General features: G+C 36.1%; 1 protein-coding gene across 3 annotated transcripts in view; it reads right to left on the bottom strand.

Moving 5' to 3' along the window:
• The window catches only part of LOC122329477 (piezo-type mechanosensitive ion channel component 2), a 108,841-nt gene that overhangs the window by 45,741 nt on the left and 49,284 nt on the right, over positions 1-13,816 (bottom strand). For 2 of the 3 annotated variants that reach the window (XM_043225722.1, XM_043225724.1), the window contains exons 6-17: positions 12,653-12,953; positions 11,926-12,139; positions 6,201-6,369; positions 5,849-5,986; positions 5,281-5,316; positions 5,078-5,204; positions 3,966-4,120; positions 2,715-2,945; positions 1,866-1,980; positions 1,156-1,349; positions 297-445; positions 52-225 (exon numbers count right to left, since the gene is read on the bottom strand). In XM_043225722.1, coding sequence (XP_043081657.1) covers positions 52-225; positions 297-445; positions 1,156-1,349; positions 1,866-1,980; positions 2,715-2,945; positions 3,966-4,120; positions 5,078-5,204; positions 5,281-5,316; positions 5,849-5,986; positions 6,201-6,369; positions 11,926-12,139; positions 12,653-12,953 — 2,003 coding nt within the window. The remainder of the gene's footprint in view (positions 1-51; positions 226-296; positions 446-1,155; positions 1,350-1,865; positions 1,981-2,714; positions 2,946-3,965; positions 4,121-5,077; positions 5,205-5,280; positions 5,317-5,848; positions 5,987-6,200; positions 6,370-11,925; positions 12,140-12,652; positions 12,954-13,816) is intronic. The other variant, XM_043225723.1, reaches the window with a different exon arrangement.

Below are 13,816 nucleotides of genomic sequence, written 5' to 3'. Positions count from 1 at the left end.
CACGCCTAGACTAGAAACACGAGCCGCTGGGAAACCCGGCCATCACAGTACCTGGAGATAGTGCTCTTCTGTTTGTCTGCCACAGATTTGATGTCGGTGAGCTCCAGGAAGCGCTCGTGGAAATAGTGCAGATGAAGGATGCAGACCAGCAGGAACGAGGTGGGGATGAAGATCCGCGTGAAGAGAGCGGGAACGGAGAACTTCTCCAGACCCAGATCCTCCAGCCTGCAGAAGAGGAGCCCAGCGATCAGCCTGAGATACCGCCGGAGTAAAGCAGCTAATATCAGCTAGCGTACTTCTCTCTGCTCATGCCCGTCATGTTGGACCACACGTTAATGGAGGACTCGAACTGGAAGGTGTAGACCAGGATGAGCACCAGCATGGTGTAAACCACCACGGACATCCAGAAATACTTCAGCATCCAGCGCCACCTCTCATAGTGCAACTGAAACAGAGCCGCACTTTACCTGACTGTGTAACATATCTCACAGGATGAACGGCAGCACAGGACAAAAACTAATCGTCTTCATAAAACAACGTTTATATTCTGACTTTACATCTCACAACTGTTTCATAGTTTTGTTTTGTTTTTTCACAAAAAGCAACTCGTTATCTCACAATTCAGACTTTTTGCAGGTTTATATATTCAGACTTATATAATTCAGATTTTATCTCTCTCAAAACTCTTTTATCTGATATTATATTTCTCACAAATTCTGCCTTTATGTTAGGATATTTAAATTCATATCCTAAAATAATAACTTTCTTTCCTATAATTTATATATATATATATATATATATATATATATATATATATATATATATAAAAATATTAAATAAAAGAAAAAAATCAGTTTTTTTAATCCCGTGGCAGAAATAATAATAATAAAATAATAAATAATAAATCATAATTTAAAAATAAAGTAAAATGGAATAGAATAAAATGAAAAATTAAATATACAAATAATAAACAAAAACAAATACATTAAACAAACTAAATGAAACAACAAATAGCTACAAAAAACTGACAGATAAAACAGAAAACAAACAGATGATAAACAAACAGATACACAAACCAACGCCACATGAACTATTGTCTAATGATTTTATTATACTGTGTTTATCTAAAAGTATCAGAGGGAGCTCGACACAAACCTGATAAAGTGCCACGCAAAAGAGAAACATCATCATGTAAATGATCTTATACATGACGATACGTCCCTCGAAGCTGACGAAGAAGAACATTCCTCCGCAGATATAGATCCAGTATTTATTGAGCATAGCCATGACTGTACGACCCAACACGTCCATCATCTCCCTGTGACCCCCGGACTCGTCCTGCTGACCCTCTACAACACACACACACACACACACACACACACACACACACACAGACAGAGACACACACAGAGACACATACAGACACACACACACATACAGACACACAGAGACACACACAGACACACAGACACACACACAGAGACACAGACACACACACAGACACAGACACACACACACACACACACACAGACACACACAGACACACACACACACACACACACACACACACACAGACACACAGACACACAGACACACACACAGACACACAGACACACAGACACACAGACAGGGCTGTCACAACATTTCAGTATTTTGTGGATAATATCTTGTGTTTTAAAGTAAATATTTAAAATAATATTTAGATATAGTAAATTATATTTCGTAGTCATCACTCTCTATCTGAGGATTCACAAAGGTTTTATGGAAATGCTCAGTATTTATTTTGCCATACTCTTTTTTTTTTTAATGCACTTTAACTTAAAAAGGAAAGACTGAATGGAATCTGGTCTCCTGGTGTCTCTCACCGACTGTGTGTCCGTCCACTCTGACACCAGAGAGCTGCTCTTCATCCGTCTGCTTCTCTCTTCTCTCCGTCAGAAACTGCCTCACCAGCAGCCAGAAGCTGAGGAGACACAACGTCTGCACGCGCACACACACACACACACACACACACACACACACACACACACACACACACACACACACAGTGTCATATCAAAACCACACCGAGTCAACAGGTTATGTGTGTGTTCACTGCCTAAAACTCCCTGAAGTCAGATAAAAACTCTGGATAAAATCTTAAAGTACGTCAATAGTCAATAAATACCAAGATGCACAATAAACGACTCTTCTAACGGTCCTAATTAATCAAAGCCAATCAGAACACAGCATGGCTAAACCAATCACATTATTAACCTGGAAACACTTTTTTTCGAATATATCATTTAAACACATAAATACACAGACACTAGGACTGGGTGATGTGGTCAAAAATAATATCTATATTTATTTCCCCCTACTTTCCATGTTTTCCATTTTATTTTTTCTGGTTTCCGTTTTTTCTGCTTAAATTTATCCCCGAAAACTTTAACATTTCTAAAACTTTAAATATTTAAGAAATGTCTTAAAATGTTGCAAAACATTGCATTTTCATTCGTGTTTATTTTTTTTATTAACTATGAATGAATGAATTTTTTATTAACTCCTTAAAACAGTATTATTACTACTAGAGTTATATACTAGTACACAACAGAGATGTATTACTTTAATTTTGATGTCGTTTGGGGGAGTATTAGACTAACTCGTCCAGAGCGTATCATGGTGAACACACATCATTTATCATCATGTAGAAAGACGACGTGATGGGGCCGTACTTTAGAGCCCAGCTCCCGGAAGGGCACGTCTTTCTTCAGGAAGAGTCCAGGAACGGGCTGCAGCGACTCGAAGCTCCAGATGTACTGCAGCACGATGAGCAGGTTCCCGTAAAACACCATGAACGGAGAGGTGATCATGGAGTACTTCCTGCGGTCCCTCACCATCCACAGAATACAGGACCAGATGAGGAAGACGAAGGTCAGCCAGCTCACGTACGTGATGCTCCACGCCTGCACGGAAAAACAAAACCCCAAAGAACGTCTCTATAGGGCTCGTCCGACGCAAAACACACCTTCACTTGTGTAGTGCGTGTACACAGCCACTCTAGAATGAGAAGAAACTAAATAATAATCCCTTTCTCGGTCAGGCTCCTCCCACAACATCATAAATATACAGTAGAAACTTTATATTTCCTGTAAAGCTGCTTTGCACTGAGAGGTATTGTAATAGGCACTGCACAAAAAAACTTGATTGCGTTAATCTTAGCAAACAGATCTGCTAGTTAACGAGTTCTGCCGCTAAAGCTAATAGTAGAGAAGGGCGGGGTCAGCACAACTCATTAGCATTTAAAGGGACATGCAGCGAACGGATCACTGCGCACAGATCTGCTTTTACACAATAAAAGGATGTTGTTTTACACAACCGTTGAGAAATGCTATCAACTTTTCCTTAAGACACTAAAGAATCATGAGCTTGTGGAAACTGGGCATCCGATGACCCTTTTAATTAATTGTATTATTATTATTATTTTTGATAAGATGCTTCATGACAGAACTGTATAAATTAAAACAGGGATAAATACCTTAGTTGTATGAGTTGGATGGCTGTACTACTGCTACTACAACAATTATATATTAATATACAACACTGATTCATTTCTGTCATCATTTCTTTGAGTTAAACCAGGCTTTAATTTTGGCGGGTTGTCACAAAGTTCTTTCAGCGTTCCTTTTCGTTGTGTATTTAACTAAACACATCTGGCTAAATGTAACAGTAGAGAGGGGCGGGGTCAGCAGAGCTCATTAACATTTAAAGGGACAAGAACCCAAATAGATCACTGGGAACAAATCTGTTGTAAAAAGGACATTGTTTTACACAACCATTGACACATTTTAACCAAATATGTTACAGACTTTTCATTAAAACGCTAAAAAACATCCTATGAGCTTGTGGAAAGTGGGCATCTGATGACCGCTTTAAATGAATATCATTTGCACAAAGCTGAAGAAGGACTGTGAAGCAGGACTCACCATCATGGCGATGAGGGCACAGATGTAGCTCTGCTTCATGATGAACCTGAAAGCCTTGACCGCTGCGTTCACCCGGACGACTCCGAACGGCTGGGGAACCTCGGAGAGCTCAACATACACCGAGTCAATCTTGTAAACACCGCAGTCCACTTTCTCTGAGAAAGAAGCGTGTATTTAAGCAAAGCCAGGGTCGGAGTCTGTGAATCATCTAATCTCTTTGGCCTCAGACGTGAATGAAGGCTTTACATGTGTGTATCTGGAAAATTCTGACTGCATTTCCAAGAACTGACCAAACAAACTGAAACGTATGGGAACTACCTCGGGAATAGAGATGTTTTTGGGAATAGAGACTATACACTTAATACTAATAATCTTATTTCACTATTAAATTGCAAATCAGTAGTCTGAACATGTTTGACATCTCAAATCTGAGCTCAGGGACACTCTTTTATAGCTTTAAGGATTCATTCGTATTTAATTTAGAATGTAATGTAACCGTAACTGTATTATTTTTTTGCTTATTTCCAGTTAAATATTACATTTATTGTAATGGGTTTGGGAGATTGTTTTAAATTCACTCAAATTAGAAATATTTTAAGTCTAATAAATGTTACAATTAATAGTTCTTAATTATAATGTAAATGTTTAATGGTTATAGTCAATGGTTCAATAAATAATTCAAGAATTTTTTTTATAGGGAAATTAGTATTAATATGTATTAGTGATACTGACCTTTAGTCATTAAAGAAATATTAAAAATGTTTTTTGTACATTAATTTAAAGACTGAAAGGGAAATATAAAAATATATGTATAACCTGAATGTTAGATGGGATTGTGATTATTCTCAGGAAAAAAATAAAATAAGATTTTATATATATATATATATATATATATATATATATATATATATATATATATATATATATATATATATATATATATATATATTTTTTTTTTTTTTTTTTTTTTTTTTTTTTTTTGTGCACATTACTATTTATATATTTTTTATTTTTCTATTTATTTATTTTTAAGTCTGTCAGAAAATGAGACTTTTCTTTCGTCTGCCCTCTCCCCACACGTCAGGACAGTGTTGGTCTCGTGAGGGACTCACGCGGATCAGTCTCAGGCGGGTCGGGTCTGTAACGAGGGGTTGAGTACAGCTCCACAGACTTCGGCCCGTTCTCATGAGGCACTGATGTGAAGTCCAGCGAGGCTCCGTTCGATCGCACCATCAATACCTGAGACCGAGTAAAGACAAGTAACCACGTGCTCATCTATGACGCTCATTAGTGAAAGTCCATCTGAAACACAGACCTCGGGTGTGCTGTAGCCTTCCTGTGTGGCGAGCAGCTGAAACACAAAAACAGCGACTATTTATCTACTAATCACGTCTTGAAAACAAATAAGTGATAAGTGCCTTTTTTCTCAGAATTGCATTAACATGTTTTTTGTGGAGGAAACAGGCTTCTTTAAAAAGAGTGTAGTGATACACAGAAATAAAAAAAATCCAATATCACTGGGCTGAAAACCCAGGATGCACTTGATGAGAAAATTATAGCATGATATATTTCACTAAAAACTGATGCAAAAATAAATAACATTTAATAACATTGAATCAAATGGTTGCACAAACAGTTAAATTGCACATAAGGCTTTTCAAAATGTTTTGTTTTGAATAATTATACGACATATTGATTCAAAAACACATTAAATATGAAATAAAATATCATGAATATGTGACACAGCAGTTAAGAGTTATTTTTTCTAGTTTATGGATGTCACACTCTGTGATGTTTCATTACAACTAAAAATCGGTTCCTGAAAGGTTGGTGCATCACTAGAGAGTGAAAGGAAGCTTTGGAAAAGGTGAAGAGCGTCGTACTCCTACATGTCTCTCATCTGTGCGGTAATGAGCCATTCTCCACAGCTGTCTCTTCTTCTCTGCAGAGTAAACATTGATGGGGCTTTCAGGAGCTTCTGGTTCCTCGGGTTCCTCAGGCTTCTCCTGGTCCTCCTTCACCTGCCCAAGAAGCATCTTTAATACTGCATCATCTGGCCTTTACACTCTTCAATATAAAAGTGCTTCACAAGGCCATGGAAGAGCATTTGCTGTTTAACTGACTCTTTTTATTAAACGCAGCTAAAATAAACAGTTTCAGCCCTGGACTAACACTTAATGGCATTGTGTTCAGATCCTGTTTGACTTTATAATCAGAGTGTAACTGTAATCTGACCGTGTCTTCTGTCTCCTGCAGCCAAAGACGGATGAGCGTGGCCAAGGTGTAATACAGCACCAAGAGCATGATGGGATTGACAAAGTGGTGCCACTCCAGATCAGGATTGACTCTGAACATCCAGGTGTGAGAGCAGTCCGTCCGAACCACAGGAGAGATGCCGAACAGACTGAGGAGAAGATCCAGAAAACACCATTCATTACCAATGACCTCCTCCCAGAAACTAGAGACGTCTCATGAACGTCGTATACAGAGACCTTTTTTAAGGAGTCTCTTCTTTTCACCAAGGCTGCAAAAATGCAGAAATATTGTGAAATGTTATCACAATTAAAAATAGCTCTTTTAATGTTTTAAAGTATAATTTATTTCTGTGATGCACGGCTGAATTTTCAGCATTATTACTCCAGTCTTCAGAGTCACATGATCCTTCAGATGGACAAAAACTGCATTCATTTAAAATATTTTGTTATAATATACACTACCGTTCAAATACTTCAGACTAGAGTCAGACATTTTTTTTTTTTTTTTTAACTTTTTTACTATTTATCAAGGATGTGTTAAACTCATTTTAAAAAAGTGACAGCTAAGGCTTATATTGTTAGAAATCGTTTATATTTTGAATTAATTAAAAATAAATTAAAATATTTTAAAGATTTATATATATAAAATAAATATAAATATAAATATATATATATATATATATATATATATATATATATATATATATATATATTCTTGATTGATTAAAGTTTCCCGAAAAAAGTATAAAAAAATACTAAGCAGTGCAACTGTTTCTAACACTGAAAATAAATCTGAATGATGTCTGAAGAAGGCTAGAAAAATAATGAAATCTCAGCAATAAACTGTATAATGAATAAAAGTAAAACAATTAAAGTGCATCAAAATGAAAAACAGTATTTCACAATATTAGTATTTTAGAGCAAATAACATTGGTTTGGTGAGCAGAAGAGACTTTTTAAAATCAACGATAATCATTCATCATCATGTTAAAAACGTTTAGTAATACCGTATTTTATTTTCATGATCATAATAAAAGGATATAAAAAAAATATAGAAAAATGGAATGATGTGGGATGGAAAAATAAATAAGTACCAAAAACAAAACGACTAAGAAGGAAGCTGCTAATTCACTTATGCTTGTGTTTGTTTTTGGGTTCATTTAAGGCCTACGGATATAAAAGTAAAAAAAGGTCTAAAATAGAAAGAAGAGCAAAGCAAAACCAGAAGCTCTTCACTTCCAACTCGTCCAATCAGATCGAACGCACCCTGACTTCACTGCACTTCATATTTAACTGATGAAACCAATAAAACGGTTCCTTCTCGCCGCCAAACCCTGAAAGCGTATTAGGTGACAAACGCATGCTGCTCGGGTTTTATAGTTTCGCCGCTACAGTAAAATCTCCGCGGTTTGCCAGATGTTCGTTTCGCTGCTGCTTCACGGCATCGAGAAAATATGAAGTCAGAATATTTGGCCTTTCGCGATTTGTCCAAACCCAAAGCGTGACGTCCAAGTCCTAATACCACGGCGGAGAATAACGAGGGCAGAAACGTTGCTGGAGAGAGCTGCTCTTTATCATGCGGCCAATTCATAATAAACACACTGTTAAGGAGAAAAAGAGAAAGACCTTCTCAGAGATCTCACGTTCATCTCAGACTCAAATCAAACTCCACACTCTTAATATATGTTAACAATTCACTTTACAAAAAACATTATGCAGTACATTACTGTTTAAAGCTATTTTTGATTCTGAAAGAGTCTCTTCTCACCAAGACTCTATTCATCGATCAAAAATACACTAAATATTTGATCGTTTTCAAACCGCTGTTTTCTCTGTGAACGCGTGTTAAGCTGTAATTTATTCCTGCCATCAAAACCGTATTTTCAGCACCATCTCTCCAGTCTTCAGCGTCACGTGATCCTTCAAAAACACTAACATGATGATTTGCTCGTCGAGAAACATTATGTTGCCGAAAACGGTTGTTCTGCGTGATATTTTTGCGGGAAACCGATGCTTTTTATTTTTCAGGCCTCGCCGATGAACAGAAAGGTCAAAGGTCATATTTAAAATAGACGCCTGTTGTAACACTGAACGCCTGCACTCTCACTTTTGATCTTGCTGAACTAAAACGTAGATTTATTAAAAGAAAAGCCCTTGAAACACGCTTCAAGGAGACGACACGTGGGTTGAACCCAGCAGAGAAGCGCCAGCCTTTAATCTCTGGGTTTGGTAACAGAGCATCTTCTTCCACCCAGAGCAGACTCTTCCCTGGCATCTCTTTGCCACAAAGCTGCTTCTGATCGTGCCGTGTGTGTGTGTGTGTGTGTGTGTGATCGTCAGAGACAGTCTCAGAGGTCGCCTAATGCTTTTCTCGGGTTTTGTTTGAGCAAGAAAGCGCTCGATCGTGTAAAAACCGCTTGGTTCTGTGAAGCACATTTCTCTTTTATTCAGCTCCTGCACGTTGTGTTTCTGAAGGTAGTGGGGGTTTTCTCCGTGTGTGTGTTTGTCTTGGCCCTCGCGGCGTTCTCTGAGCTCGTTTACCGAGGCTTTGAATGCGTCTGAGGTTTCAGGAAGTGGATTCGACCCAGATGAGCGGAGCTTCTTTCAGAGGTCAGGACGCTTGTTTATTTGTAGCGTTGGGGTTAAGGTTTTGTCCTTCTGAAGTCTCTGTAATAGAGCAGGGGTTCCTGGGCCTTGGATCTAGTTGCCCTTCACGCTTTTGGGGAGACGTTCACCTCAAAGGTAAATGTGTTTAAGTACGTGTTATAATAATAATAATAATAATAATAATAATAATAATACACATTCATTAGTTTCTTTTCATTTCATAGTGTTAAAACTTATGGCTGCAGTTTTGCACTTTTTGCTCATTTAAACTATGTCTTTTTAGAGGTTAATTTATTTTATTATATGTAGTAATAACAATATTTTTATTTCACAGTGATTAAAAAAAACTATGGCTTTCAACGCAATAAAAATGATTGTCTTTGTTTTTTATTTTATAATTGTTTTAAGAATGTATTTCATTACATGCAATAATAATAGCTAATGAATTATTTTGTTTGTTCCTTTTTATTTCATAGTGCTAGAAACTATGGCCATCAATAGAATAAACAATCATAATTAATTTAAATTATATAAATAATTGTAATTATTCTATTATTATTTTTGTGTGGTTATATTTTATTAATTTCTTTTTAGGACATTTTCATTATATGCAATAATAATAATAATAATAATAGCAATAATAATCATCATTATTATCATTCATTAATTTATTAATTCCTTTCTATTTCATAGTGTTAACTATGGCTTTCAATATAATAAAACTAATCACAATTAATTTCCTTATTTTATTATCATTTGTTCTTGTTTTGCTCTTGGATTTGAATCACTTCTCTTTTTAGGAACGTATTTTTTCCTCAGTAATAACGACGGCATGCGTTTTTCTGCTCAACAGAGAAAGCAACCAGGAGCGCAGCTGTTTCCTGATGCTCGCTCTGACGACCGGCGAGACGTCACCTTTGATTGTTCTCTCTCTCTGAAAGCGGCCCTTCTGTCCTAATGAGAAGCAGCTGGACCCTCGGGGCCACCAGAACCAGCCTCAGACCGTAGGACGATTAGAGTCCGTCTCGGCTCAAACACCAGTGAACATATAGTGTTTTACTGTAATCTACATGATGGAAGCAGCAAAACATTTCAGGTTGGCCTCACTTACTATAAAAGTGCTAAACGACTGTCATGAGCCAAGAAACATTGTGTTTATGAAATATATGGCACACAAAGCAATGTATACAGTATGTACAGTATATAGAAGAAAAATAGTGTAGGTGATCTTTAAAGGTGTCCATATAACTATTTTTTAAATATCTTCAATAAATAAATTATAAAAACAATTATTATTATTTTTGCTGAATTGTTTTTATTTTATTGTAATTGAGATACTATTATAGTGTTTATTAATATTCTGAAATAATCATGCATTTTTATATTTTCTGTTTTCATTTATATTTTTTGTAAATGTGTTTTTGTCATTTTTAATCAAAGGATTTTAAATTCTTTTTTTTTTTTATTCGTTTTTGTTCAGTTATTACAGTAAAACGTTCATTCGAAGGTAAACAAAATGAAAAGGATTAATGCAAATGCCTTGACAACTATTTCAGTTTATTTCTATATATTTGAGTCTCTGGTTTTAGTTAAGTAACGCTGGTTCAAGTAGGCTAAATATCAGATTGTTTTTAACGAAAAACAGCTAAATTATTTTGCTGGATGTTTGATTTGAAGTCAGTCACACTTTACTGCAGATGCACTGAATTCTATTCATTACATTACTCTACAGAAGAAGGAAAGCAAATGAACAGCATGAGATCAAATCAGATTTGAGCTGAAATCCAAGCAGAGCCTGACAGAGTCTCTTGCAGCTCGTTTCTGGGTGGAGATGTAAAGAGAAAGACCTAACATACTCAGAACATCACTTAATATCATCCTTCTTCTAGATCAAGGCTTTTCAAAATGCATTATACATAAATGCATGTGTTTTGTGTGTAAAGATGTGCAGCTCCGTTTACAGCATGGCAGGAAAAAATATGTTTGCCAAATTATTTTAATTTCAAAATATATATTTAAAAATATATTTACAATAATTTGTATAATATGTTAAGGATTTTTCCCCATCATATATAGTAATAATAATAACAGTAATAATTAACATTTATTAAACTCTTGCTTTCAATTGAATAATCATGATTAATTTGATTTTATTATTATTATTATTATTATTATTATTATTATTATTATTACTGTTGTTGTTGTTGATGCTGCTGTAGTGCTTTTACGTTTTATTAATTTATTTTTAGGACTTTATGTATTTTTTTCATCAGAGGTAATAATATTACTACTTTTCTTTAATGCTAATACCTAGGACTTTTACCTCAATCATGTCTAAATGTAGTTACTGGCTCAGGTTAGGATTGTAGAATATGGTACGGTATGTGTTTTAATAATAAGTACTAATAAGCAGCCAGTATGTTAATAAGTAGCTGTAGTTAACAGTGAGTATTGTTCCCTATTCGAAAGCGTTACTGCATTAAATAATTAGGATTAATATCTTCACTTTAGAAATTGCTAAAAAAAGAGATTTTATGATATACCTAAAATACAGAGCTCAAAAGGGGAATTCATGAGCAATATCGGATAAATTTTTTTCCACATAACCTTACATTAAATTACAATATAAACTAATATTGTATTGTTAAACAGTTTCTGTTGAGGTAATACACGCGTGTGTGTACTGTGTATATTTATTGTGTTTATGTAAACACATGCACACAGTATATATTTTGAAATATTTATATGTATATACGTTTATTTAGATTTTTATGTTTTATATCATCTATGCATAAATTGAATATATACAGTAACATTTTTTAAAAATATATAAATGCATGTGTTTGTACTTAAATATCCATAATAAATATACACAGTACACACATACAGTGAGATAAAAAATAATAATAATAATTTCTTTGGTAAAACAGCACTGTAAAAATGTTTTCTCGGGTAATGCACGCATCATGGATTAAAAAAATAAATAAACAGCATATTAAAGTAAAAAGTAAGACTTTTATCAGGTATAAAGAATGTTTGGTGGACGAAATGTTCACCCAACAGAGAAAGGTTTTGCTCAGAAAGGTCCCGGGTCTGACCTGGCGTAGATGTTTCCGGGCGGAACAGACTCCTGGAAGAACTGGAACTGGTAGAGGTAGAGCATGACGAGGTGTCCGGCGCTGAAGATGGCCATCAGCACACACAGACAGCTGAAGAGGAGCGGGTCGAAGGACCGGCAGAAAGACCACCAGCTGCACAGGCCCAGGAAGGTGAAGAAATACACCGCCGAGGTCAGAGAGGGCAGCATCATACCTGGAGCGGGAGCACAAGCCGAGAAGTCAGCGCTACAGCAACTTTTTTTTTTTTTTTTTCAATTCCATATCTATATTACATCCATACTATTTCAAAATGTGCGCGTGTAAACTTTTCTCGGTTATTGTATTCTGTGCCCTTCAAAGGAACAGTTTAACCAAACTTTCGGAAGAAATTCTGCTAGTTCATCAACGGATGCTCTGCGGTGAATGGGTGCCGTCGGAACGAGAGTCTGGTAAAAACAGCACTCCGGTCCTTCAGTGAACATCTGGAGAAGACACTGATATGATTCTGACGGCACCCATTCACATCCACTGATGACACATTTCTCCAGAATCAAGCTCTTGATCTCTGACGGACTGAGGATGAGTCAACTTTTGACCGAACTATTCCTCTATGTCTTTCTTTGGGCTGTAACAACACACTTGAGCTGGTATTCATCTTCAGTTCATAAATGAAAGCCGTTTATTGATCCTATATGTCGTGAGCGATGTCTGTCTCAACACTACCTACCTGTGAGGCCTAATAATATGGTTACGACTACTTTTCCTGCAGTGGTAATCAGATTGCCAACGATTTCTTTGAGTTTGGACGCCACGTCTGCTATTTGACGCAGGATCTTCATTTTGGTGCTCTCTTCGACGTCGGCCTCCTCCACTTCTCCATCCTCTCCCTCCGCTTCCTCCTCCTCTTCCTCCTCCTCCTCAGGAAGTTCACAGTTTTCTTCATCGCCCAGCTCGAAGTCTTCGAACAGCAGCTCATCCTCGAGCTCCAGTTTCTCACTTTTCTTGTCTTCCTCCTCATCCTCTTTTTCCTGAAAACACGATGGATGTTAATGATGAATCAGAAAACGGTTACAGGAAGTGGAATTGTGTGCCCCTGTAAGCTTTTACTGCTCCAAAAGCTACACCTAGTGGCAAAGAATACATTTATACTTCATTCAGACCAATGTGATCAATAAGTGGCAGCAAGATGCTAATAACATGATCCATTTAAAAAGTGACTCATTTGAACGATTCAGAGTCAACTCTTTTTTTTTTTTAAAGAGAGAAACTAAGTTTGCACTATGCACTTTCAGATTTAACTCTTTTTTCACTCACTTAAGAGCTGTGTTACTCACTGACTGAAAAATAATTTTCAAAAACACATAATAGGGGCACTTTAAGTCATCAAACATATTTATTCTGCCTTTTTACAGAAAAGTGCCTTTGTGCAGCTGAAGAAGATGAGCACTTCTAGACTTAAAGAGGAACTTCTGCCTATTTCAGATATTAAATAGTTAAAGATAAAACAGCAAATAGTCAGTAATAATAAAATAGGAACAAACTAATAAGTCCTTCTTTCTGATTTAAAATAAATAAATAAATAAATAAATCAGTTCTCTTTGAGAAAGAGAAGCTACAGAAGTTAAAGAGAGCGTCCGCTTCTCCCCGGCACGGATTTAATTGAATTCAAACCCATAACTCAGCAAAACTCAATTCTCACTGTCAGAACGGACCTCAGTCTCAAAAACAACATCATTTTTTGGGATGTGAGTGATGCTCAAAAGCAGAAATTCAATGGAGTCTTATTTTGGTATATATTTAATGTCCCCCAGTGCTTTGAGGAAGATGAGGACGGCTGGAAGACACGTGAAAAATACCCTCACAGAAAAATAAAGTATATATATATATATAT

This window comes from Puntigrus tetrazona, chromosome 24 (assembly GCF_018831695.1).
Source record: "Puntigrus tetrazona isolate hp1 chromosome 24, ASM1883169v1, whole genome shotgun sequence".
Classification (NCBI taxonomy): Eukaryota; Metazoa; Chordata; class Actinopteri; order Cypriniformes; family Cyprinidae; genus Puntigrus; species Puntigrus tetrazona.
Note: the sequence above shows the minus strand (reverse complement) of the source record. Positions and strands in the feature narration are given on the sequence as shown.